This window comes from Aythya marila (assembly GCF_965140915.1).
Source record: "Aythya marila genome assembly, chromosome: 5".
Classification (NCBI taxonomy): domain Eukaryota; kingdom Metazoa; phylum Chordata; class Aves; order Anseriformes; family Anatidae; genus Aythya; species Aythya marila.
Window position 1 is genome coordinate 17,642,605 of NC_139046.1, and position 25,447 is coordinate 17,668,051.

Consider the following 25,447-nt stretch of genomic DNA (forward strand, 5'->3'; position numbering starts at 1 on the left):
CCCCAGTCTAGACTTCCTTCTCTCAGACCTGATCAGAAAATGTGGCTTCAGAATTCTTCATGCTGTGTTTCTGTTCTGTAGCAGTGATACGAAAGGTAACGGTCACACTAAATCATATTTTCCTTTGCAAAAATAACCTTCTATGACATTTTCTTACACTGTTGGTAAGTGGTTTGTAGAATCTCGATCCTTTCATTTCTAATTCTTTCATCTCACCTCACCCCTAAGAATTCACTTTTTTTTTTTTTTTTTCTCCTATTTTTCTTTCTTTGTCTATGTTGGTTATTAACCAGGTATAGGAAAAGCAACAACAGCAACAACAAAAAAACACGCCTGTTTTTATTGGGTAAAGTACTCCATAATATTTCTTTTATTTGGAATGTGATGATGACCACTGTGAGAGGCAGTGAGCTGGGGCAGGAGACTGTTCATTTGTCAGATAGGCTATTTTTATTCCCATGTTTCTGTAGAACAGCAACTTTTTTTCTAGGAATTTTCTCATGCTTCTTTTGGAACTTTTCACTAATACAAACAGTTACAATTTCCCACATGAAACTCACAGATCCATTTCAACTTTGAACTGTTACTATCCAGGTTCTGTGTCTTAGAATTGTGCAACAGCTGTAATTTCATTCTCTTCATTGTACACAGACTCTTCTAACTGAATTATATTAATTTATTTGTTTTCACAGCCAAGCCATGGCTGTTGACGTTTACAGTTTCCAATTCTATCATCAGGTGACATGTCATCTGAGTAACCTGATGTGGTATCTTTTCATTATCATTTATAGCTGAATCCAGTTATAAACAAGAAAAAATGAGCAGAAGGATCTTTTGTCATATGATGTACCACCAATACTCTATGTCCTCTGTTAGGTGTACTTGGCATGACACAGTCTCTTCATCTTGATATGGAAAATGCTATTTATATTCTGTGTATATATGTATATCTGTACTACAGATGTATTCAATCTGCTCCCAATTCTCACATGTGTTTAACAATAACTGAACTTCTCAAAAATTATTTTGACAATTTAGGAAATGTTTTTTGTTTGTTTGTTTGTTTTTGTTTTTTCTCTTGTGGGACTTTTCTGCCAAGTTAATAATAAAGTGCCAGTAGGCTTTAGAGCTTTGCAGCACATTCCTAATGTCCTAAGGCTGTTGGGCAGCTCAGAAGAAGAGATTCCCTTCCTCTTTTCCCTCCCCAATTCCAAATTTCTTCCAATAATCTGGAATTCACCAATTCTTCCTATCTAGTTAGGGTAGTGTGTTTTTTTTTTTTTCTTTCTCTTATTCCAGTTAAAATGCTGTGTTTACAAAGTTTGATTAAATATTTGCATCTCATAGGAAGTATGAAAGAATTGATTTGGAAACTGCAAATCAATTTCAGCAAAACCAAAATTTTGCAGCGTTACGATGTTTCAATCAATTATTTGATTGAATGCCTATTGAAAGCCCTTTGTCAGAATTATGTAAGTAGAGGCATCAGAATATGTGCTCACTTTGCAAGCAGGGGAGTACATTCCTGACAAAGGTCATATTTCTTGCACCACAAAAATCATAGAGGAACAAATTCAGATCTTCCTCTCAAGGTAATGCATCACTCCCTATTGTAAAATAGCCTTCAGAAACAGATGAAGAAATTATTTCAAGTCCTCCTTGATTTGAAGTCTTCTTTTCTGGGAAAGTTTTGAGCTTTGCTGAAAGTAAGCCAAATTCCACAGGTAGAACGCAGTTTTGCTGTTGAAAAATGCATCGGTGATCTCTGTAATTGGTAAGTACAGCTAGCAAGAAAAATAATGATCCTCTTATAACCACCTTGTGTTAGGGATTTATTTTATTTTTTAGGATATTCCTAGTTAACCAGTGCCATGCCTACTGTGTTTTATACGTCTTTCTTTGTCCCGTGTTTATAAACTTCTAGTATTGTTAATCACTTTTGAAATCAAAGAATTGTAGGAAATGGGGGAATGAACAACGTGTGTTTTCTTGCTTGATAGTTTTGATTCATCTTGTCTACTGTAACTCACAGTGTCTCCTGATTCATCTAATAAATACTCCGCTGTTTGTCTCACACTTCTAAATAGCAAACTTGGCAGAACATTCTCTTCTTTCTGTAGGTCTTTATCGACTGCTTTTTTCCCACGAGTAACACAAATATGGTATATGCAGTACAATGCCAAATGTAATGTGAATTCTTTCCCTAAGTTAGCAAATATACATGGAGCATGGTCATCTATTTATGCATAAACATACATAATATTTCATGACTGGAATTATTCATTGTGACTGTTATTCCAGTAGAAGAACCTAATAATTTGTTCTTTATACTAATTCTATATTGAAAAACTAACAACTCTGGAAAAAAAAAAAAAAAAGTGTAAATCAAAGGGCATTTCAAGTTTTACTTGAAAGAATTTTCTCAACTATTTACTCTTTTCCTCTTGGCTTCTTGTGTTGGAAGGTTAATAAATTCTTCAGGCTAACTTTTTCATGCTGGCAAACTGTGCTTCATAAGCACTTCAAATGGAGTCTGATGTGGAGTTGTCTAGTAAAAAAGGTCAGTAAGGAGTTGCTGATGCATTTAATTAACAAGGCTATAATTAACTAATTTGTTCTCCTGCCCTCACTTAAATGTTGTTCTTTTTTTCTGAAGATAGATTTTAGGGTGTGTTATACTTATTTTCCTATGTTTGTACAGCACAGCAGTTCTTTTGTACAGACTCATTTCTGTTTTTCACACTTTAAATCCTGACTGTTCAGGACTGGAAGCTTTTCATAGTTGGCCTCTTCTGGTAGTGAATTTCCTTTTGCAGTTGCTGTTGTTCCTTCATTTGGCAGAAGGTAAACAGTAATCATACCTCACATATACACATAAAGATAACAGAGGAAGGTATGACTTTTAGTGTCTGTTGCTTCTGAATTCAAGTGACTAATACTATAGGTAATTCCCCTAGGCAGTGTTAGTAGTTAGAATTCAATGGATTTGAAAAGCACTGTTCTTACATGGTAATGTAGTGTGTTTATGTGGCAAGGTTTTGGTAGCAAGGGGCCATGGGGTGGTTTCTGTGAGAAGGATCTAGAAGCTGTCCCATGTTTGGTAAGGGCCCCACTGCTGACCAGAGTAGAGCCAATAAGTGATGTTATTTTGCACCTCTGTGAGAGCATATTTAAGACAGGGAAAAAAACTCTGCGCCACACAGCAGCTGGGAGAGGGAGAGGACTGAGGAACAGCCTCGCAGGCTCCAAGGTCAGTGAAGAAGGAGGGGGAGAGGTGCTCCAGGCGCCGGAGCAGAAGTCCCCTGCAGCCTGTGGTGAGGACCATGATGAAGCAGGATGTCCCCCCTGCAGCCCATGGAGTACCACGGTGGAGCAGGGCTCCACTCTGCAGCCCGTGGAGGAGACCACGGTGGAGCAGGTGGCCCTGCACCGACACAGGCTGTCACCTGTGGAAGACCCCTGCCAGAGCAGATTCTGGGCCGGACCTGTAGCCCGTGGAGAGGAGCCCACGCAGGAGCAGGTGACCTGGCAGCAGCTGCTGCCCGTGGGGGAGACAGGTTGGAGAAGTTTTCTCCTGAGGGATGGACCCCATGGTACGGACCCATATCTGGAGCAGTTCAGGAAGAGCTGCTGCCTGTGGGAAGCCCACGCCGGATCAGTTCATCAAGGACTGCATCCCGTGGGTGGGACCCCACAGCACAGGGGACGAGAGTGACCAAGAAGGAGCGGCAGAGAAGAAGTGCTGTAGACTGACCATAACCCCCATTCCCCCGTTCCCCTGCGCTGCTCGGCGGGAGGAAGTGGAAGAGAGTGGATGAGGGGGGAGGTGGTTTTGGTTTCTTTCCTTTGTTTCTCACTTCTCTAGCTTGTTAGTAATAAGCAATAAATCTTACTGTCTCCCTATGCCGAGTCTGTTTTGCCCGTTACAATAATTACTGCGTGAACTTCTTGTCCTTATCTCAACCTTTGAGCCCTTTTCATCATATTTTCTCCCCATTCCTCTTTGAGGAGGGGGAGTGAGAGAGCGGCTGTGGTGGAGCTCGGCTGCCCACTCGAGCGGAACCACCACAGGTAACTGTTCTCCATGCTAACCAATTGTAAAATTCGGACATTTTTGTCTTTTAGTCTGTTTTATGAGATATGGCTTCTCTGATTTGGTTGGCTTGTTTGCAAGGCTGGTGCTGCCTGTGGTCCCTGATGGTCTAGGAGAACTGCTAGTTTATGCAGGGCCTACTTTGCAGGAACAGCAGTGGAGAAAAGTACACATTTAAACAGGCTGCAAAGAAATACATTAAAAACAACAAAAACATTTAAATCTGTGCTTTTTTTTTTTTTTTTTTTTAATAAGTGCCAGAAGCCTAATATGTAAAATGGGGAAAATTGAATGTTTTATTTTAAGCCAAGTTTGTTGACTATATAGATTTATTGAGAACTTGAAGAAAGTAGGGCAGTCATTATAGCATTGACATGGACTAAATCATGCTGGTGTATGAATGATACCATGTAGTAAATAAAATGCTAGTAGAAATTATGTTGATGGATCTATTGATTTCTCCTCCCTTCCTACTCACCCCTCTTAATGTCTCTTAGTTCTGTGAAAGACTAAGAATGGAGCAAGATTTTTGGAGTAAATGGGAAAACTAGATAAAGTTTTGTCTGTGCTCAAATAGTTTTGGCTTAAGAGGGCACTCGATTGCACAGTTTAATGCAAACTTAATCAGAGGCCTTTTAAAGGGATCATACATATGCTGACATGTGCAAGAAACATTTAAAGACAAGGTTAGCTGAAGAAACTTACAAAATACTGTCTACTCTGGAGTAGGCAAACACCTTCACTCCCCATTCCGTATTGTGACTTTTTACCGATACTACCATATTCCATTCTGGTTCCTGCCTGCCTACATATAGGTAGTTTTTAAACATAAATATAGCTTCAATCAGCTGTGGCATATCCTGCCTCTTACTCAGCTGAACACATGGGAGACAATGCAAGAAAAAGGGTGAGAAACATGAAAAGATTTGGAAGTCTTGTAAAGGGAGAAGTCACTGGGGAATCAGGTTATTGTGATAGGGAGATGTAGGAAATCTATAGGAGGATAGATAGATTTCGTTATTTCTGTACACATTAAATACCTTGTTTCTGCTCACCTTTTTTTTTTTTTTTTTTTTTTTTTTTCAAAAAGAGAAAATTGGATTGATGCTAGCAGCTTCTGTTATTTTGGAAGACTAATTTAGGATTTTATGAACTACTTTTTACCCTACTGTAACCCATCTGGGTTTTGGAAATATTCCATGACTAGAAAGAATGGCAGGTGGTTGAATTTCTTTCATATTCTGTAATAGTTTATAACCAAACTTTTTGATTTTTGTTAAAGTAAAGAAGAATTCTTACAAGTAGACACCTGTGATGTCTATATAGTCTTAAAAATCTTCTGGAAAGAGTTTACTAAATTTAACCTGCTTCCTATTCTGTACAGATTTCAAGAAACAGATACACGACCAAAGCTTTCTGTTTCCTAATTGCCAAAGTAATTGGTTTATCCAAGACATTCTGCTTTTTAAATCCCACATTAGCTCCTTTTTCATAGCTGCATCTAATTTACAATTTTCTCTACCTCCAAGACCCTGCCACATAATGAGAGCAGGTGAATCTTAGATGCTAACTCATGTGGTCTTTTGCCCTTCCAGGGGATCTGTTCTTGGTAGCCTTTCACTCTTCTATCCTTGACTTCATACCTCTGTGCAACTTAACAGATACCTTTCTTTTTACTATGGAATGTTTTCTGTATCAACTGTTTTTATTTATTTATTTATTTATTGTAATTGAATAGTGATAAAAATGAAAGAGGAGCATCAACATTGAGTATTAAAAACTATATAGGCTTCTTAGGACTTATATTAAAAATTGAATAGGTATTTTTAGGCCAGTTACTGTGAACAAGACATGAAAGAATGTGGAAATCAATGGCAAAATTGAATGGGATAAAGTATTGGAAGAGAATGACACAAATAGGAAGTAGAACATGTTCGAAGATAAATGAATGTATGTCCTAATGTTATGCATGTTGCTTAGCGACAAGCAGTAAAAACGTGGATGAACAAGTAAGTAGGAAAAGTAATTAAAGGAAAGAGGCATATGCGTGGCACGGTACAGTATAATAATCAGGAATAGAAAAAAGATGAGAAAAGCAAAGATGGAGGAAAAACAGATTTAAAGAATGTTAGGATAAATATTGAAATTCTTTTATTCCCTGGAGACTTTTTTTTTCCCTGCAACATTAGCTGGAGAAGATAGGCAGCATCTTTCTCTGTAATAATGCCTTAATATAATATAGATTACACTAAGGAAATATGATTTTCAAAATGTGAATTGACTGTAAATATAAATGTTTAAAAAAAAAAAAAAAGACATCAAAATAATATATATTTTAAAGTGTACATTGCAACATAGAATTAACATGGGTTTTTAATAATTTTAATTAGAAAGGAACATTTGAAGTAGTACCACTCTCTTTCAGGAAGAATCCAGCTTGCCCATAGCTTCTACCTCTGACTCAGTTCTCAAAAGCGTGTTCTTGCTGTTGGTTTTAAGGATTCATTTTCCAGTGCTTAGATAAAATTCCCCATTTTGGACTTATGTCTTCATATATGATTCTGAATTTATGAAGATTTTTTAAATAAAAATCTATCAAGATACATTTTAGGCTTTTTTTTTTCTCCTCTGGACTTGTGATTTAGAAAGCTATGCTAAGGGTGTCCTAACATGCAGAGATCAATGAATATGTTTATAATGATTGGCTTGTAAGAGGAGTGGTGAGAGGATCTGTGGTTTGCATACATGCCAGAGGTTATCGCATACTCTTCTGAAAATTGCCATGCTGGTTGTGCCTCAGTTTCTTTATTACAAAATGGCATTTCTCACCAGCCACACTGAGCACCTTAACATCATAATCCCTAGTGCTTTTACAAAGTTTGACTATTTGTAGTGGTTAGGCCATAATGGAGGACTGCAAAATATGTGCAATAAATTTCCTATTGTAATACATGCCTGTTGTTACTTGAATTTTATTCTCGTAATGTACATAATCAGTAGGAGTTATTAAAAATCTAAATTAAGTTATAGTCTGTTGCTCAGCTGTAGTTTTCTAAATTTATTGTGACAAATTTGAATAATGACTTGAATGAAAGTTAAGTTGTAACAAGGGGCTGAAATCTAAAATTAGGAGGACTCTGATAGAGGTCTGGAAGGAGCCAAAAATAACTGATAAGTATCTTTCTTCTGTTACTATTTCTGCTGGTGGTTTTGAAGGTGCAATATCAGTGTCATTTTCCTTCATATTTTGTAATTGGTCCCCATGAGGAAAATCAATTACTTGGTGTGGAATGTGCTTTTAAAGTAGAAGTGTAAAGTTCTCCTATTCTTACAAGATACAGGTCTGCCTTGATTCAGCAGCGGTGAAATAAACAAGGTGAATACTTTAATTAATCTGACTTGCAGAGTACTTGAAACAATGAACTCTGTGTATAGACATAGCAACAGTAAGTCTCCCAGAGGAGACAGCTCAGGCTTTTAGAATGACTGGATGAGAATGCAAGAAAACAGGAAAAATAGATCCAGTATGCTCCAAAATATTTTTCATCAGAAAATGATTGCATTCTGCCTCAAGATGTTGAGAAGAATCTTAGCATGTATGTCTCCATTTTTGCTTTTGTGCTCTATTTATATGGGAAAATTATTTTCATATGCAACTTGCCTTCTGTGAAGTTGGTAAAAAGTCAAGAAAAAACTTTTACTGCAGTTGTTGTCAAACACTAAGACAGGTTTCACAGAGAGTTTGTGAAGTCTCCATTCAAACCCCAAGTCGAGATGATCCTGGACAACCTTCTCCAGCTGACCCTGCTTGAGCAAGGATGTTGGACTAGATTATTTCAAGAGGTCCCTTCCAACCTTAACGGTTCCATGTTGATGTTGAATTAAAAGATAGGTGTGTCTGTTCTCAAAAGAGATTACTGTTCCAAAGTATTTTATAGATATTGACTGGAGGCAAGCTTCCAAGGTTATTGAAGGCATTTTAGAATAAAATGAGAGGAGACTGCAAAGTTGGGGACACTTCAATTTAGGAAGCAGAAAAGTATTAGGATACATAATATCAGTTCCTATTACGGAGGTGAAATAATTTAATCGTCATCTGATGGGAGTAGTAAAGCAAAGAGATAGTCATAGAACTGAATGAAGAAATTTCATTTTGATGAAACGATGTATTTTTTGATATTCATTTTGGCCCAGACCATAGAACAGTTGCCTATAAAATACATGCCATAAAATGTAACCAATACTCTAAAGCTTAGCTGCATTCAAGAAGTGTTCCATGAATAATAAGAATATTTGTAATTGCATTAGTTATTTGCAGTTACACTGACAGTACATTACAGTTATATTGACAGTTTTTAATTACATTACATTGACAGTGACATTACAACTAGTTTCCAGCTGCAGATAAATTACAGTAAGAATAAAAATTATCTGCATACAAACTATTTAATGCTTTGCTACAACAAAGTTTCAGGTACCCATCTATGAAGGGTCTAGGAATAACTGTTGGAAAGGAACAGAAACTGAATTAAAGAGATATTCAGTCGATTCACTTTTTTCAGGACCAACACCAGATAAAATATTTGGGAAACAGTTGACTGTTACGACCACCATGTTACAAACAGATGCTGAGGTAAAGAGAAAGTTGTACTGTCAATCTAAAAATTGTGTTTCATTTTGAAAATGATCCTGCATTTGTAATTATAAAGAATCCACTTTTAAAGTTTAGAAGCTTTTTTGTTGTTGTTATTTTTAATTTATTTTTTGTCAGTTCTTGGTGGCTTTGAAGCTGCTTCTGTCATGTGAGTATTATTTCCCCAAACTTTGCAGAGAAATCTACTGAGAAAACCAAGGGGAAAACTGGAATTGAAGAAACGGGATGGAGATGGGCATAGCAAAAATAGAATTTATAGCATGAGGTGATGTTTGTCATAGCTGCACTTGTACTGGCCAAAAGGCCTTTAAGAACTGGTTGAAGACAGAACATTTTTTAATCAAACAAGGTAGATAAAGAGTAGTTCTGGAGAGTTCAAGCAGTGGAAACTTCATAAATACTTGATTAGAGTACAGTACTCATCAGGACATGACAAAGCTCTTTGCATACAAGATAGTGTCATTATTCCATTTCACAGAAGCCAAATATAGTGACCTCATCACAACTGACCAGAAAACTAATAATATCAGGCATAATCAAGGCATATTAGACAAATGTATTTTTTTTTCTATTAATGCTGTTTTCTCTGAATGAAACATGATAAAATCTGTTATTTGTTAAGTATTCTTTAGATGAAAACATATTTTGATTTGTTTTTTTCTCTTATTTTCTTATTCAAATTTTTGAAATGTATGGGAATGTTACACTTTGCATCTTGAAGTGCATTTTCTCTGTTAGATTGGTAGTAAAAGAAAGACAAAGATGATAATTATCCTATTGGTTAAAAGGATCATTTTCTGTTTTGTGAGTTGTTTACACAGTAACATATTTTACGGACCATGAAAGCTCTTTGAGTTGGGAGCTGGCTTTCAGTTTTCATGGATATAGTAACAGAATGGATAATTAATGGCATTGATATAGATGAGGAAAGGTTTGCAAGTTAATATTTTGTATTAGACTAACTGGTGCAGTTGGAAAAACTGGAGAAGTTTTCAGATGTACCAACATTTATTTATTGAGGTCAAAAAGTTAAGCCTTTTGTTTGAAAGTTTGGAGTATAAATTCAGTCTTTACCAGGATTTGTGCCAGAGTTCATCAGCTGTAAATAGTTATCTAGTTGCCTGGGCTGAGGAATCAAACCCTGACTGCATCACATTTTGTGCCCTGTTGGCTACAGAAAATAGCAAACAAACTGTTCTAGCATAATGAATATATAGGTTGGATTTGGCCTTTGATCTTGACTCTTCTATCTTTATTTAAGTCTTCTGCAAATACAGAGACAAATCAGTAATACACTTATTCCTGACTGAGACCTGTTGACTTTAATGGCTGTTCTGGTACTTCAGCATATGCACAAGAATCAGTTGGTTAATGGGAAGTTAAGAAACACGCATAAGACTCCATTTTAAAAGGTACACACTAAAATATCCAAAACTTTGACTTAGATTTAATGTAAAAATTCAGTAATATAATAATGCTATCGAGTAGATAGAATTTAGACTTAAAGCATTTTCCAAATCCTAACAGCCTATTTTATTTTACTTCCTTGGCAATGCTTTTTTTTTTTTTTTTTTCTCTTCCTTTTTTTTCCTTCTCGTCTAGTAAAGATGTTCCTCATAGTAACAAGCTTCCTCGTGTAGAAACAGAAGATCTATTCTGAGAAGAAAGAGCTTTCTTAAAAATATGTTTGTTAAAGCAGACACAGCAATGTGCTTGGCTTGAAGGGTGTGAATCAATTTTGTGATAGTAATAGATGATAAAAGTCCTGAGCAAAGGCTTAATAGGTAGAGCCATGATGTTTCAGGGGTGTGCACCTACTGCTGTAATTATTATTACAGCATTTTATTAAAGGGCCGCTTTCCTTGGAGCTGGTGATTTCCTTTCCTTGGTGATGACCTCTTCTTCTCTTGTTGGGTATGATGCTATCAGTGAAGTGCTGGGTTTCATGTGGAGCCTTAACGCTATGTTACTCACTGAGAGTCATTTCTATTTAATTAGTATTGTCATAAAGAACTCTACCATGTGCAAGTGAAAGTACTTGTATAGATGACATGCACAGCCACGAATTATTTGCAGTTTTAATGGATCTCTTTTGTTACCCCAAGATCAATTGTATGCTTTACAGTTTCAGTGCTATTTCTGACCTTGTTGTTGTTTATTGTTATCTTGCTTAGCATTAATTGTTGCTCTTCACACAAGAGCACTTTTCTCATTAGTATTATAAGGTCTGTATCTGTTCTCCTGCCTCCACTAGGCATTGGATGGATTCTGGAAAAGGATAAAGGATTATTATTTTTTTCTTTTTTAATAAGCTCAACTTAGTATTTTGTCCCATTTTAAAAATCACATTGTCTGTATTATTTAGAAGTAGAAGGCTGGCAGTCAAAAATGTACAGCAGAATTGGTAAAATGTCTTTATGAGCATACCATTCAATAACATCCTATAAATATAATAGAAAAATGAACTGATAATCTCCATTCCTGATAAAACAGGTAAGTAATTTTTTTTGCAAATAATGTTAAGGTCCAGAGAATTACTAGATCTACTATAATTATCTTTATGAAGATAGTATTATGTTGAAATTCATACTTTCATATTTGAACCTACTATTTGTGAATATCATAGTTCACATTGTCTTTTATTCCAACATCTTTCAGAAACATTGCTTTTAAGAGAGATTTAAATGCGGTTGTCACTATATTGTCCATGCAAATCAAGAACAAAAGCTCAAGAACTTTTGCTAATCTATGTGAGCTATTTTCTAAGCTATATGAGTTCTCTGTACCTTTTAGGGTCCCATCTGATGGTACAAATGAGCAGGTACGACACACTCTTTATTAGTTTTCCCATATTGCCCCCTGCAAGGCAGATTTTGGATAATACTTGATTTTGTTCTGTGAGATATAAGGTTTGGTAATAAGGTTAGGTGATAATGATCGCGTTGGATCACCTAATGATCCAACACCCAATGATCCAACATGACAGTTGGATTATTTATGAATCTCTATGATAAACTTAGACAGCCTATGCAGGTACGCAATGTACCCAGTTACTAAGCACATCCATGTGGATGGGCCACCATTTTCAGAGAATGTCTTCAGGTTATTCCTAAGGCCATTGTTGACCTTAGGACAATAGGCTCACAGGACAATGTAAACAAACATAGCTAAGACCTCTACTAGCAGCAGCACATGACTCTAGTGGGTCAGTCTAGTGAGATGGAGAATGTATCATTTCTAGATCTGGGTCAAAAACATCAATATGCTTTAAATTCAAGGTCCCACATGAACAACGAGGCATAATTGCCACTGAGAGCACATATCTCATTTAGCTTGCACAAAAGGAGTGAAATTTACTGAATGTTTTAATAATACTGTTTGGTTTACAAGTTTCTGAAATGTCTTGTATTCTTTGGTTGAAAACTGAGATTTCTAAACCATTACAAAATGCTGTTAGGGTTTCTTTGTAAGTTACAGTCTAGACTGCTTTCTACAGCTACCATTTAGAGGCAATCTCAGCTATCAAACAATATTTCCAGGCTCTTCCCATTGCTATATTCTCAAATATAGTTCTATGTTTTCTGAGGGAAGTGGGAAGTGAAATAAATATCTTTTAATTCTCATTTGACAGGGCAAAATCATGGAAATGAGACTTACAGAAGAAAATACACAAAATCTGTAGATGAAACAAACTGACGCCAGAGTTTATGAGCGTAGGCAGTTATGGTGACCCCAAAGTCATTCTTTTCTTTGAAAGGTATTTTTTCCCTCAGTGATTACAGTTGCAACTGTTTTACCAACCATTCAACCATTTCAATGTCCATTTTCTAGTATTGTGAGAAAGACATTCGGTATCATAGTTCTCTTGATGAATGTGTATAGGTGTATTCACTGTAGCAAAATTTAAATTCAGAGTCACTGAATGGCTACTGCCATCTTTCTGAAATAATTATTTTATTTACAGTGTAAAGAACCATGTAAAAGCAGACCTATTTTCACTTTTACTTTATTTTTTGCTCCAGGTTCATTGTTTGTCTCACTTTCATTAACTCTCCTCAGAAAACAAGGTAAAGTGCAAACTGAAATTACTGCAGGTTGGACAAGGCCCTGGAAAACCTGATCTAGTGGGTGGCATCCCTGCCCATAGAAGGGGGGCTGGAACTGGGTGGTCTTTCAGGTCCCTTCCAACCCAAGATTATATATGATTCTGTGATTCACCATAGCTGAAAAATTAGGTGAAGTTGGCAGCTTTGTCATTGGAGAACCAGTACTAGCCTGCAGTTACATATATGTCGTGGTTTAACCCAGCCGGCAGCTAAACACCACGCAGCCGTTCGCTCACCCTTCCCCCTCCCTCTCTGGGACGGGGGAGAGAAATGGAAAGTGAAGCCCGTGGGTTGAGATAAAGACAGTTTAATAAGACAGGAAGATATTAATAACAATAATAATAATAATAATAATACAATGATGATAATAGTACTTCTACTAATAATATGTACAAACAAGTGATGCACAATGCAATCGCTCACCACCCGCTGACCGATGCCCAGCCTAACCCCGAGCAGTCCGGCCCCCTCCCCCCAGCTAGCCACCCCTATGTATTGTTTAGCATGACGTCAGATGGTATGGAATACCCCTTTGGCTAGTTTGGGTCACCTGTCCTGGGTCTGTCCCCTCCCAGCTCTTACTGCACCCCCAGCCTGCCTGTTGGCAGGACAGAGCAAAAGGCTGAGGTGTCCTTGGCTTGGTATAAGCACTGCTCTGCAACAATTAAAACATCGGGGTGTTATCAGCACTCTTCTCATCCTAAGCCAAAACACAGCATTCCACCAGCATTCCACCAGCTACTAGGAAGAAAATTAATTCTGTTCTAACTGAAACCAGGAAAATATAGCTTTCATATAGTTATATACTAGCTTCCCAGTTATATAGGTGACCACTGCACAAACATAGAAACACCAAAGACCGCCATAAGAAGAAATAATTACCAGCTTGTCATGCTAACATTGAAGAAGTAGCATTAAACCTAGCTCCCCTCTCCTTCCATCTTCTCTAGCACAATACCAATTAGTAATCAAACTACATTCTCTCCAGGGAGTCCTGAGTCTTAAAACATGCTTTGGCAGGTTTATAGGTGAAATAATAATTATTTAAAGGCTGTAGGCAACACATCAGTTTGACTCTCACTTCATTATTTGGCCAAGTTTCATTAAAACAATTGGTCGTAGTAAGCCCATGATAAGAATAGATTCCAGAGCTTTTGACAAGAAATAAAACTACGATAACTTGATCTTTGCACTCCAGAGGTCAAAGATGTGACTTCAGTGTAGAGCTCATTAAAATGAACATGACAGATAATGTGCGACTATATATGAAGTTGGGAAGAATCTGCTAGTAAAGAGACTTTCTTAAATAGAGTCTCTGACCTGCTCTCTGCTTGTATTTTTTGTGATTATCAGCCAATGCTAACTATCTTCCTCACCCCTTTAAAAAACATATCTAAACAGCTATAACTGTCCCAGATTAAATAAAGTTTTAGTTTGGTCACTTGTGTCCTCAGTAACATCTCTTTACATTAAATTAATTGAAGGTCACTGCAATTTAACTTAGTTTTAATTTCTGTGGCAGTTTCTGTTGATTCAAAGGTCAGGTGATAAGAGGGTCTTTCATGCAAGAAACACTTTCTCTAGTTATTAAATTCATATTTGGTGGGGGTTAAAAACAGTGTGTTGTAAGCAGAATGTCTCAGATGGCTTTCTGGACTTTCATTTGCCAAAAATAAAAATTACATTTCATAAGGTATTTCCTTGTGGTGGAAATTCCAGTTAGATATTGCCTTATATAAGCTTGGATTAATAAAATAATTCTATGTATTTCTACTATATAGTTCCAATCAGTTGATCTGGTTTCTCGCATCTTTTACTCCCTTCATTTTCTATGATTTACTTTTTTTTTTTCCATAGGTAGATTGACATTTAACCTTTTCCTTCCTTGAAAATTAGTCCTTTTCCTGTTGTCTTCTGACAGAGTGGTCTTCTGCTGATGTAGCTAGATCCAAATAGCTAAGAATACCTGCCTACAAAAATAGATTTGTCAGCCCTCCTCTTCAAAGGCAAAAGGCTGGAATTCCTCAGTACTCTTACTGTATTTATAAACAGATATGCATGAAGCAGCCCCATTCAGCAATAAGACACTGATCCTGTTTCTTCCTCAGTTTGACATTTCTTTACGCCCCTGGATTTGTAAAATGCAAGCAATGTGTTTATATACCATAATGGCAAGGGTAGTCTCTTTAAATGCTTTTTCTAAAAAGCTGCCTCAACAGTGGTTAAAACTAAGTGCTAGCTTATTTATTAAAACCTCTGAGCTCACATACAGTTCCATAGCATTCCTAAAATACTTGTCAAATGAAGTTGCTTTGCTGAAGTTGTGGTTTGCCATAAAATCAGTGAACTAATTTCTGTTGAAGCACAGCTCTCTAAATAATATAAACTGGAAAGTACATACAGTTATACTACAATTTAATTCTTTTCTTGAAGAAGCTGGTAACGTGTATAAGAAAATAATATTGAGTTGTTTTTTTATTATTTTTTTTTTATTTTTACAGATACAACTCTTGCAAGCTAAGCTGGAATTCAGCTTTTGATATGTTAGTGATTTGAAATTATGTAATAAATTGTATGAAGATTTGAACATGTAATTTATTGCCAGTAGCCCACTGCTTTTCTTCTTCTCTAGACTGTTTTGTTGCATACTCTGTTATACACTTGAAATACATTTTTCAGATGTGTGATTATTACAGCATGCTTTCTTCAATGCCTTGCTCATATTTACATCAAAAGTTTCCCCTCACTTGGGTGTATCAGCCAGTTATGACTAGGTTTTGTCTTTTTACTTAGTTGAAAACAGAAGCAACATGTTTCTCCTAGAAAGCATATTTAGTGAAATTATAGTTGTGTTTGCCATATGGTGCTTCATACAGATGGATGATTATTATGCAAATCTTTTGATTAGTGAGTTTCTGCTATTCTAGGAATCATTCTCTTTGTGTGTGTTGGCTTTGTACACATTTAGTTCCATTCTTAGGATGATCTGGGACTGTGCCAAATCTTTGATAATCTTGGTGATTTTTTTATGACTTAAAACTTTTTTTTTTGAATTTATGGTTTATTCTATTTTCTTTGTTAATCAGGCAAAATAATTAACTTTCACTTCAATTTACCATATGAGAAACATAATGCAAGAAGCATCATTCCATGCTGAATGAAATCAATAACATAATTTGCATCTTTCCATCACAGATATTGCCTCTATGGCTTTAGGCAAGTAGGACTGGTGAGGAGAACTGTCAAATAAAATAGTTTTGTATGCAACATATGCAAATAGAATCTGTTCTGATGACCTACTAGCTTTTCTCCAAGTAGCAAGATTTGATGTTGAGCACTGGACAGATTGATGTATAATGCTACTTGGGTTGTCTTTTTGTTTTGTTCTGTTTTATAGAATATCCTGAGTTGGAAGGGACCCTTAAGGATCATCAAGTCCAACTCTTGACACCGCACAGGTCTACCCAAAAGTTCAGACCATGTGACTAAGTGCACAGTCCAATCTCTTCTTAAATTCAGACAGGCTCGGTGCAGTGACCACTTCCCTGGGGAGCCTGTTCCAGTGTGCAACCACCCTCTCTGTGAAGAACCCCCTCCTGACGTCCAGCCTAAATTTCCCCTGCCTCAGCTTAACCCCGTTCCCGCGGGTCCTGTCACTGGTGTTAATGGAGAAAAGGTCTCCTGCCTCTCGACACCCCCTTACGAGGAAGTTGTAGACTGTGATGAGGTCTCCCCTCAGCCTCCTCTTCTCCAGGCTGAACAGGCCCAGTGACCTCAGCCGTTCCTCGTACGTCTTCCCCTCAAGGCCTTTCACGATCTTCGTAGCCCTCCTCTGGACACTTTCCAACAGTTTCATGTCCTTTTTATACTGTGGTGCCCAGAACTGCACACAGTACTCGAGGTGAGGCCGCACCTCGAGTACTGTGTGTTTTATTTCGAGTACTGTTTTCGAGTACTGTTTTGTTTTATTTCTACATGGTTCATAAAGATTTTGGAAAGGTATCTTCAGCTCTTCAACTATGAACATATGTGAACATTGTATATGTTAAGAAAATGCTATTTTTGTAGGTAGCCCTTTTGTTAACTTCAGATTGCTCAGATACAGAGGGTCAAGGTCCTTAGATTGATAGAAAGCATTCCATCACTGTTGAAGTCTGTTGTATTATGTTCAGGCTCATGTAAAAATCGTTTGTTTGTTTGTTTTCCATTGCCTTGAGCAGGCCTAATATTCCTAAAAAATAAAGCATTGAGGTGAATGGACAGGAGCAACAGACTTATTATTTCTTCAGAGAGGTAAAAATTACAATTTAATACAGCAGAGATCTGAGATTTGAGAGATATCATTTAAGCTCTCCCACAGAATGATAATGTGTTCCAGGAGTGGATTTTCATAAATTAAGCTAATCTTTTATCTTTGTCACAAAACATTCAAATGAATGAGCCTAATGATATTTTTAATTGTATTTCACATCAAATTTTGATGTTTTGCAAATATTTGAGACATAAACAGTATGAAATCATGCATTGCTTTTCCATAACTGTATAATTCAAGGTTATAGTGAAGGATTTCCAAGAGTAAAATAGTATTTTATAATCAAAGCTGTTGCCTCTCATCCATATCTAAGTCAGCTCATTAAAACATTTAACAAATATATAGATGCCTATCCCATAGAAAGCAGCTCTTATTTCTTCAAAGGTTGCTGAAAATAATGCAGTAATGCAGTTTTATCTATATCTGTGTTAAAAAACTAGATTGACTAGCTGTAAAGCAGAACTGAATAATTTAATTCATCAGAGGCATTATTGATTGGAAATTTTGTGGCCTCATGTAAAAAGAATAACTAGATGGTTACAGCAACCCATCTGAGTTTTAATCCCATGAACTTATTAATCATCTTACTGTAATCAGTTGAATTGTAGAAAGTTTAACCCACTATAAGGTAAAAGAACAATTTCATTGCTGTCAGATGGAGACTCATTAGAAATACTGTATGTTTCTGAATTTTGAAAAAATGCTCTATTTTCTTTTCACTAGTGCAATAGTAAGAAATGTTTCATTTTGATATAGTAAAATATGTTTTTTTGCCACCTCTGTGAAATATTATTATACCTCTATGAAATATTGATCCTTATTTACTTTTGAAAATGCTTTTAAATGCTGTTTATTCTAAATGGAGATGTTCCAGAAGTCCTACTTGGAGAGGTAATAGTCTTCTTTGGACTTTCCTTTTCATTGTAATTTTGTGTTTGAACAATTCTGTTATTTAATACTAAGTATTTATCACTTTGCTCTTATTTGAATTTTTGCATCGTATCAAACTGAGACATATGTTTTAGTATGAACTTTCTAAATGGCCTGTGCACAAAGGTAAGCAGACAGGGCAACAAATGACAAATAAAGGAGCCAAACCATCTGCTTAAAGCTATAGAATTGTTCAATAGCAAATCAGTTAGAATTCAGCGGATAACATTCTTCAGTAGCAAGGCACAAAGCCTCGATTACTTGGTTTCTCAGTTTCCTATCTGAATGTTTTAAATATCCTTATCCCTCCTTATTGCAAGTCTCAGTTCTGCTCTTAGTTTCTCTTCAATCTACTTAACAATCCTGTCTGTGAGTGTTATGACCCTCAGTTCTAGCATAGCATGTGTCCTAGGTTGAACTACTATAACACTATGCTTTATTTCTTGCTCAGACTTACGTATAATGCTGTGTAGTGACTGTTCAGTATGTGTTAATGGTTGCTGCACATTGCACTAGTAACTGCTAATTTTCCCAGTATTACAGTCCTTTTTAAAATAACCTTCATAAGAATCTGCTGATATGGAAATATACAGTTTGTATTGCTCCTATAACAATTCACTTGGAATGGTATTCATGTCAATCCATTCAGCAATTTCTCACACCCCTGTGAAAACATTGATAAAGAAAATTTTTACTATACATCCAAAATACTCATAATTTGACTCAGACCATTTAGCTTTTTTTTTTTTTTTCTTTTTCAAACCAGTACATTAATGATTTAATAACAATTTCTCTAATATGTTTTCACCTGGAGGAACAAAGATAAGTGGATATATGTTCATGAATATAGCAATTCTAATGCTTATTATGAATTTAGGAAGGAGCTGGTAGGAAATAGTAGGAAAGGGGGGCATGTTTTCTTTACAGGCATTGAAGATTTAAACAATAGAAAGAAAAGTAAGATAGTCTGGAAGGTTGAATACAAATTTAGAGTTTCTTTTGAAAGGAGAAAATTCAAGAATGGCTGTAAATGCCACTGTGTTAATGGAGGAGAAGCAGGTAGCGTATAGATTCAGACTATATTGAGATATAAAACTCATTTCTTCTTTTTTTATTGGTTTGCATATCTGCTTTCTGGCCCATTCATATGTGAGAAAGATTGTTTTTCATACTTATGATTTCATAATTAAAAAGTCAAAAATTATTATTAAAACAAAATGTTATCTGCAAATAAGTATTTAGTAAATGAGTAATCTGTTTGAAAATATAGTGAACTTGTGAGCTATGAAAAACCTACCAACCAGTAAAGTCATATTTAGGGATAATAGTATTTTGTACCTTTCAGAACTATATTTTCTTTCTGGATGTTAAGGTGTATATGAATTTGCTTATATTGTTCTCTTTCATAGTTAAATCTGTATTGTGATTGCACTATCATTAAAATTTCAATATGCAGCAATATTCCTTCATTACAAACAAATTTATTGCTTCATTGGTTTGCATAGTAAAAATGTGAGGAACTACAAATTAAAAGCATGGCTTTCCTCTAAAACAAAAAAATAGTTGGATGTAAGGAAGGTAAATATCACTTACTACAATTGTATAATGTTTGTCTTGCATAATTACGCACCACAATTCAAAGACTGATATGTACCTTTAAGCATTTGACTTTAATATTTTGTTCTGTTGGACTGCTGATGATTGAAAGTGTAATTTCTAAAACACTAAATGCACTATGTTCTACACAAATGGATAAAGCTGGTCAGATGCAATGAACAAAATTACTTGTGGAGAATGATGGTCAGCAAAATTTTTTTCCTCCCCAAACCCAACCCCTGTTGTCAGATATTTATAAAATTAAAAATGTGAACATAATTCATATTCATAGAAATTGTGAGTGGTATCTTTATCAACTATAATAAGAGCTGAGTAAGTCAAAAATAGCTTATCTTTTAATATTTAGACCGTTATGTCTCACTGTTTTCCACTGCAGCTAAGAGTTTTATTCATCTTAGCTGTTTTGATGTAACACAGTAAATACCCCTTTCAGGGGTAGCATCCAAACATCATGAAAAACTAGCATGTGGTAGCATTTTGTTTTTCAAAATTCTTGATTTTGTTAAAACTGCCTTTATTTTACTGCCATTTAAACTTCAATATTGCATTTAAAGTATTGTTTCCACCCCCAAAAAAAATCAATTTAAAAGATACAGAATTTGAAGAATTCTGTATCTGAATGCCTGTAATCTTGCCTGATTTAGCCATCTCTCTTGCCTGATTTATCCAGTGGTCTAATGAATTTTTCAGTTCTTGGACTATCTCAATTGTGACATTACACTAATTTTATCATAACTGATATTCTGAACCTAAAAGTCCTTTGTCTTACAGAAACTGGATGTTGGAGTTCCAAATTAAAGAAATATCTATTTATTTGGAAGTAGATGGGGAGCTACTCTTATTTCTATAGAAAGAGACATGAAATTCCCTTCACAATATATCTTCTAGTATTCAAAGTAAGAGAATAGAGCAGTCTGGTCATGCCATATTTTCTACCTTCTTAGCAACTGATCAGCAATGAAGAGAAAAATTGGGATTTTTCCCAATTCCAGAAGCTGCACTAACTGCTTTTCAAAGTACCTCTCCTTTTGTCATTAAACATAGTAATGAGCAAGTTCTTCTGTGTTCATGGAAAATTTGCCCATGGTATTCAGAAAGTTAGTTTTTGTCTCATTTTTGATTCTAAGATAAGGCTATTATCAGCTATTGAGACACAAAAAAGAAGAGCAGGTGAGACAGAAATAGCATTAGTAGGAAGAAGCACTTCAGGTTAGTAATATTTGTGTCACTTCAAGGGTAGTTCTCATCTTTTTCTTCAAATTGTCCAGTCACCAGACTGCACCTGATATCCTTTCGGAATCCACAGATTTACTGTGTGAGCCAGAAATATGCAAGAACACATCTTTCTTTTGCATATGCAAATAAATAGAAGACTGCATTCTGCATTACAACATGAGGGCTGTGCTATGGTGATCCTTGCCTTCATGAGCTAATGAAATTATTTGCTGCAATTCCAATCTGTTACTCTTTGCTGTAGCAAGTCGTGCTCAGATAAGCTGTTTAATACTGTCAATGGTACCTAGCATGACCAATGGCACCTAGCAATACCATCCTACCCTACAATGAAGTTTTCTGTTATGCATAGCTGAAATAGGTGTTTTACTGTTCATACTAAAGACCTTTAAAGGTATTGGTACAAGGTGCTGGAGCTAGTGCTTCCCAAATTCCAGTAATTTCTTTTTAGCACATAAATCCAGCAGGAACTGCAAAGGTGAGTTTCCTCAATACAAGGAAAAGATTGTTACATTTCTTACCAGAAGAGAGAACATAGACTTTGTCTTATTGTGTTTAGGACCAAAATACAAATTCTTTACTTCAACTCTTTTTCAATAGTTGCAATGTAAAAGAGAGAAAAAAATGAATGAAAGCCAGGAGAAAAAAGTGCAGGTAGGAATGAAAAGAGAAATAAAAACACTGTGACTGGCTCATGATTAAACTACTAAGTAGCTGTGATTTTATCTGTGTTGGACAAAATGATGATAAAGAGGTCTTGTGTTGGATATTGTGTCAAAATTACAAATTACCTTAGTGATGTCTGTAGTAAATATGTTAGGAACTTTTACATCCGCAGACTAGGATACGAGCACCTTACAAGCACTTTTAAAGTGTATGCTTTCACGGGGTGAAGAGGTGCGTTCCCTCCATGTTGTGAACGCAGTTGAAGCACGGAGTAAATGAAATGGCTTGGCTGGTTTGATAACTGAACACAGGCCTCCAATTCTAGACTCGTCCGTCTGTCTGCCAGATATATTTCTTCTTTATGATTCCACCTATGATTGGTTATTAAATTCATATATCATTTTTTTAAAGTGGAGCAACTCATTCCATTGTTTATGCAGTGCCTTTCCAATTGTATATGATTTCTTCTTTGGAAAAGAAATGTCACCTATTTACAGAGCAACTACAAGCCTTTGTGGGAAAGAATATAGTATTTATATCTAACTAGTGAAATAGACATTACTTACTACTCTGCTTTCATTTGTCTTTCTGTTTTGTTTGTAAAGCTGTTGACAGAATGTTTGCAGTATTTCAGAATAAAATAAACAGTTGCATCTGATCACAGAGATTTTTTTTGTCAATGAGAAAACAGAATTCTAAGAAATAAAGATAATTATAAATAAATTTACATCTAAAGTAATAATATCATTTGGTAGAAGATTTACTAATTTTTCTAATATATTTATTCACCATTGAAGGTTGACTGCTATTTCCTGTGATCTTTTAACATAATCTACACTGCTAAATAATGGGATCTCATTAATTTCCGTGTGAGATTTATGGGTATAGGGAATCCAGTGTATATAACTGCTTCTATGTATTTAATTTAAATTGTTCTTACCTAACCTTGGCTGGGGTGGAAGTAGGACAAAAAGCACGTTTATTTTCAGAGAGTTTAGGGTGAGGAAAAATACATTTATCTCCGTAAAGACACTATGGGTCCTCTGTGGACATTTTGCTTTTTGCTTCATACGAACTTCCATGCTGATGACAGATTTGGGCAATTTCAGGATGAGGACTATGGGTATGTCTGAAAAACAGAGAAGCACAAATGAAGAGTAACTTCAAACATGAGTCTTGAATAGCATGATGGTGCTTGACTGCATCCAACAATTCTTAGGATATTTATTAACTATCCAAGAGGGTGTGTGATTAACAAAGTCACTATTCAATAAATAATGTCAGATTATTTATGTTGGTAGGGACTGAGGGTGCTTACCAGGGTATCTAATGGGACTTTCAACGCCAAGTAAATAGGTAGCTCAATAGGAGATAAGAAACATTATCTAAAGAATTGAGGTTACATATATCCAAATGAATGGTTCTCAATAGTCAAGTGCATTCTCAATTCTAAATTTACTTAGCAACTACTCAAGGAAATGACCTGAATGCTGTCATGGCCAAGTCGATGAATATCTCAGCTTATATTAATCAATAGTCAGAAGCATATGAGGTAATACTGGGAAGTAAAAGAAACAAGAAAAAAAAAAAAAAAAAAAAAAAAGGCAACATTGGAATATTTGTAATATACTGTTGTAAACTGGTAGTATTCCTTTCCCCTGTTTGCTCCATGTAACTCAGTGGAAATGGATGGTCTCATCTTCAAAGAATTTCTTACAGGGGATGATTTATCCCACCTATGTTAGATGCCTGTGGTAGGATGGGATGCCTTCCTCTCAGCAAGTGCCCCTCCCTCTGTCCAGTGGCTAGATGAAACCAAGGTAACTAGTTAAACTGGGTAGCATTTTTAGATGACAAGTTGGACCACTTAAATCCTACCTCCTGACTCAGAAGGGATTTGTGTTTAATGGAAAAATTCCAGAAATGGGCAAAAAGTGTTACAGATAAGGGCAAATTTGTATGTTAGAAGAAATTGGAAAGATTTGAATCAGCTTGGATGAGAGAGGAATAAAAATATATGTAAGTGAAAGAAACAAACAAAAAAGGATGGTTAAAAGGCATGTAACTACAAGCTACTACTGATTCTCTGTTGTAATAAAAGAAAAAACATTTGAAAAAAAGCAAGGAGGATTGCATGAGCACAAAAACTGTTACATAAATCTCAATATACAGTATTATTCAGAAAAGGCTTAAGCATTTATGTGAGGAGTAAAGATACTGAAAGTTATATTTTAGGTGATGAAATATGAACTCTGAGAAAGTAGGCAGCCACATAGGAGTGAGCACTGAGAACAATCTTCCATGGCCTTAGTTCAGTAATTAAGAGTGAATACTAGTATTTTTTCCAGAAGTATCTCATAGATAACTGTCAAAGGCTGGATACAAGATAAAACCAATGGTTTGATCTAGTGTGATCATTTTTGTGTTTATATTCTTTATTTTTCTTAGGTTATTTCTAATATGAGCATATTAGTTTATAGGGAAAGCTAGTTCATTTCAGGTAGAATGCAAATACATTAGCTTTTGTCTTAAATCCTCTTATGGTATTAGAGGGTACAGTTGTACCAGAACATTTATCCATAGGACATGAAGTATCTGTCTATAGATTGTAGTAAAAATGTGTAATTTTTGAACAATTGTTAAGTGTCAATGAAAACCTGAACTCTCTGAGTCTAATCAGATTCTTGTTTTAAAAATATAGTCTTGCTTTTACGCTTCTCTACTACCTTTTCTATCTAATACAGTTGTATCGCAATACCAGAAAGGAATCTGTAGAACTGATTCCTGAAAGAAAAAGAAAGTTTGCAAGTGAATAGCAGAATTTCAGGGTAAATATTCTAATTTTCTCACTTCTTTGTGGCTTTTTAAATTAATTCATCTATCGAAGTCCCTTAAGACAGAAAGAAATATATGTCTCAGTGAAACTCATTATAGAGTCTTGTATTCATGACGGAGTGAGCACCTGGTTCACTGACCTCTGCTTTCAGTAGAGCACTTGCCAGTAGTGGGGATTTGCAGAAACAGCATACCTAAGCTCCACAGACTGGTAAATATTGTCCTTTTCCTTTAAGATTTTTGAATAAAAATATGTTGCTTCTCTTTCTGAGGCACTGAATATGCTGGCGTTGTACATACTGAAAGAACTTTAATATGATATTGGTAAAAACATGTTCTTTAGTACTTCTACAAAATGTATTTTTTATATAGAAATAAAGACAATTTAAGGAAAATACATTTGGCCAACATAGAATAATGGATTATATAAAATGTTTATTTAGTATGTTCAGTAAATAACTAGGATTTTTTCTAAATCTATGATTTCTATAAATCTAAAGAGAGATTTTCTCACCTCTACTGTTTTCATTGTAAACCTGCCCAATAGCATATTTGTGTATTTTTGTGTGTTGATGCATACCTTTGCTTGTGATGCATGCAGGTTTAATAATAGTTTAGTTCAACATTTAAAGTAGATAGTAACATATCTTTTGTTGAAATAGTCTAGCTAGCTGGCCTAGTTTTCCTTAAATAAATACAAAAAGCTCCCTTTTTATAGAAAAAGTATAACTTCAGCAACTGCACATTTAACGATTATGCTTGTATCATTCCATCTGTTTTTATCAAGGCAGCTTTTGAGGCAGTTTATGTTATCCAGCTCTATGCTACCCTTGCATGCTGTTTTAATACTGAAACAGATGGTAAATCCAGTTGCTGAGTAGGGAGAAAAAAATGAGCATTAATTGGAAGGCATAAAAATCTGAAAACCTCTAAGTGAAAAACTTCTGACACACAGTTAATGCTACTTTTTAACCTCAAGTTTTTTGATAATAGATAGGTAA

The 25,447-nt window shown here is 35.6% G+C and overlaps 1 protein-coding gene across 2 annotated transcripts in view; it reads left to right on the plus strand.

The window, feature by feature from the left end:
* EFCAB11 (EF-hand calcium binding domain 11) overlaps nucleotides 1–25,447 on the plus strand; it is a 78,083-nt gene that overhangs the window by 17,949 nt on the left and 34,687 nt on the right. Inside the window, exon 6 of one of the 2 annotated variants that reach the window (XM_082760534.1) lies at nucleotides 16,251–16,912. The exons of the other annotated variant lie outside the window; for it this stretch is intronic. Within the exon in view, the coding sequence (XP_082616660.1) occupies nucleotides 16,251–16,260 (10 nt within the window). The 3' untranslated portion in view covers nucleotides 16,261–16,912. Of the gene's footprint in view, nucleotides 1–16,250; nucleotides 16,913–25,447 lie in introns of those variants that run through there. 2 annotated transcript variants of the gene reach the window in all.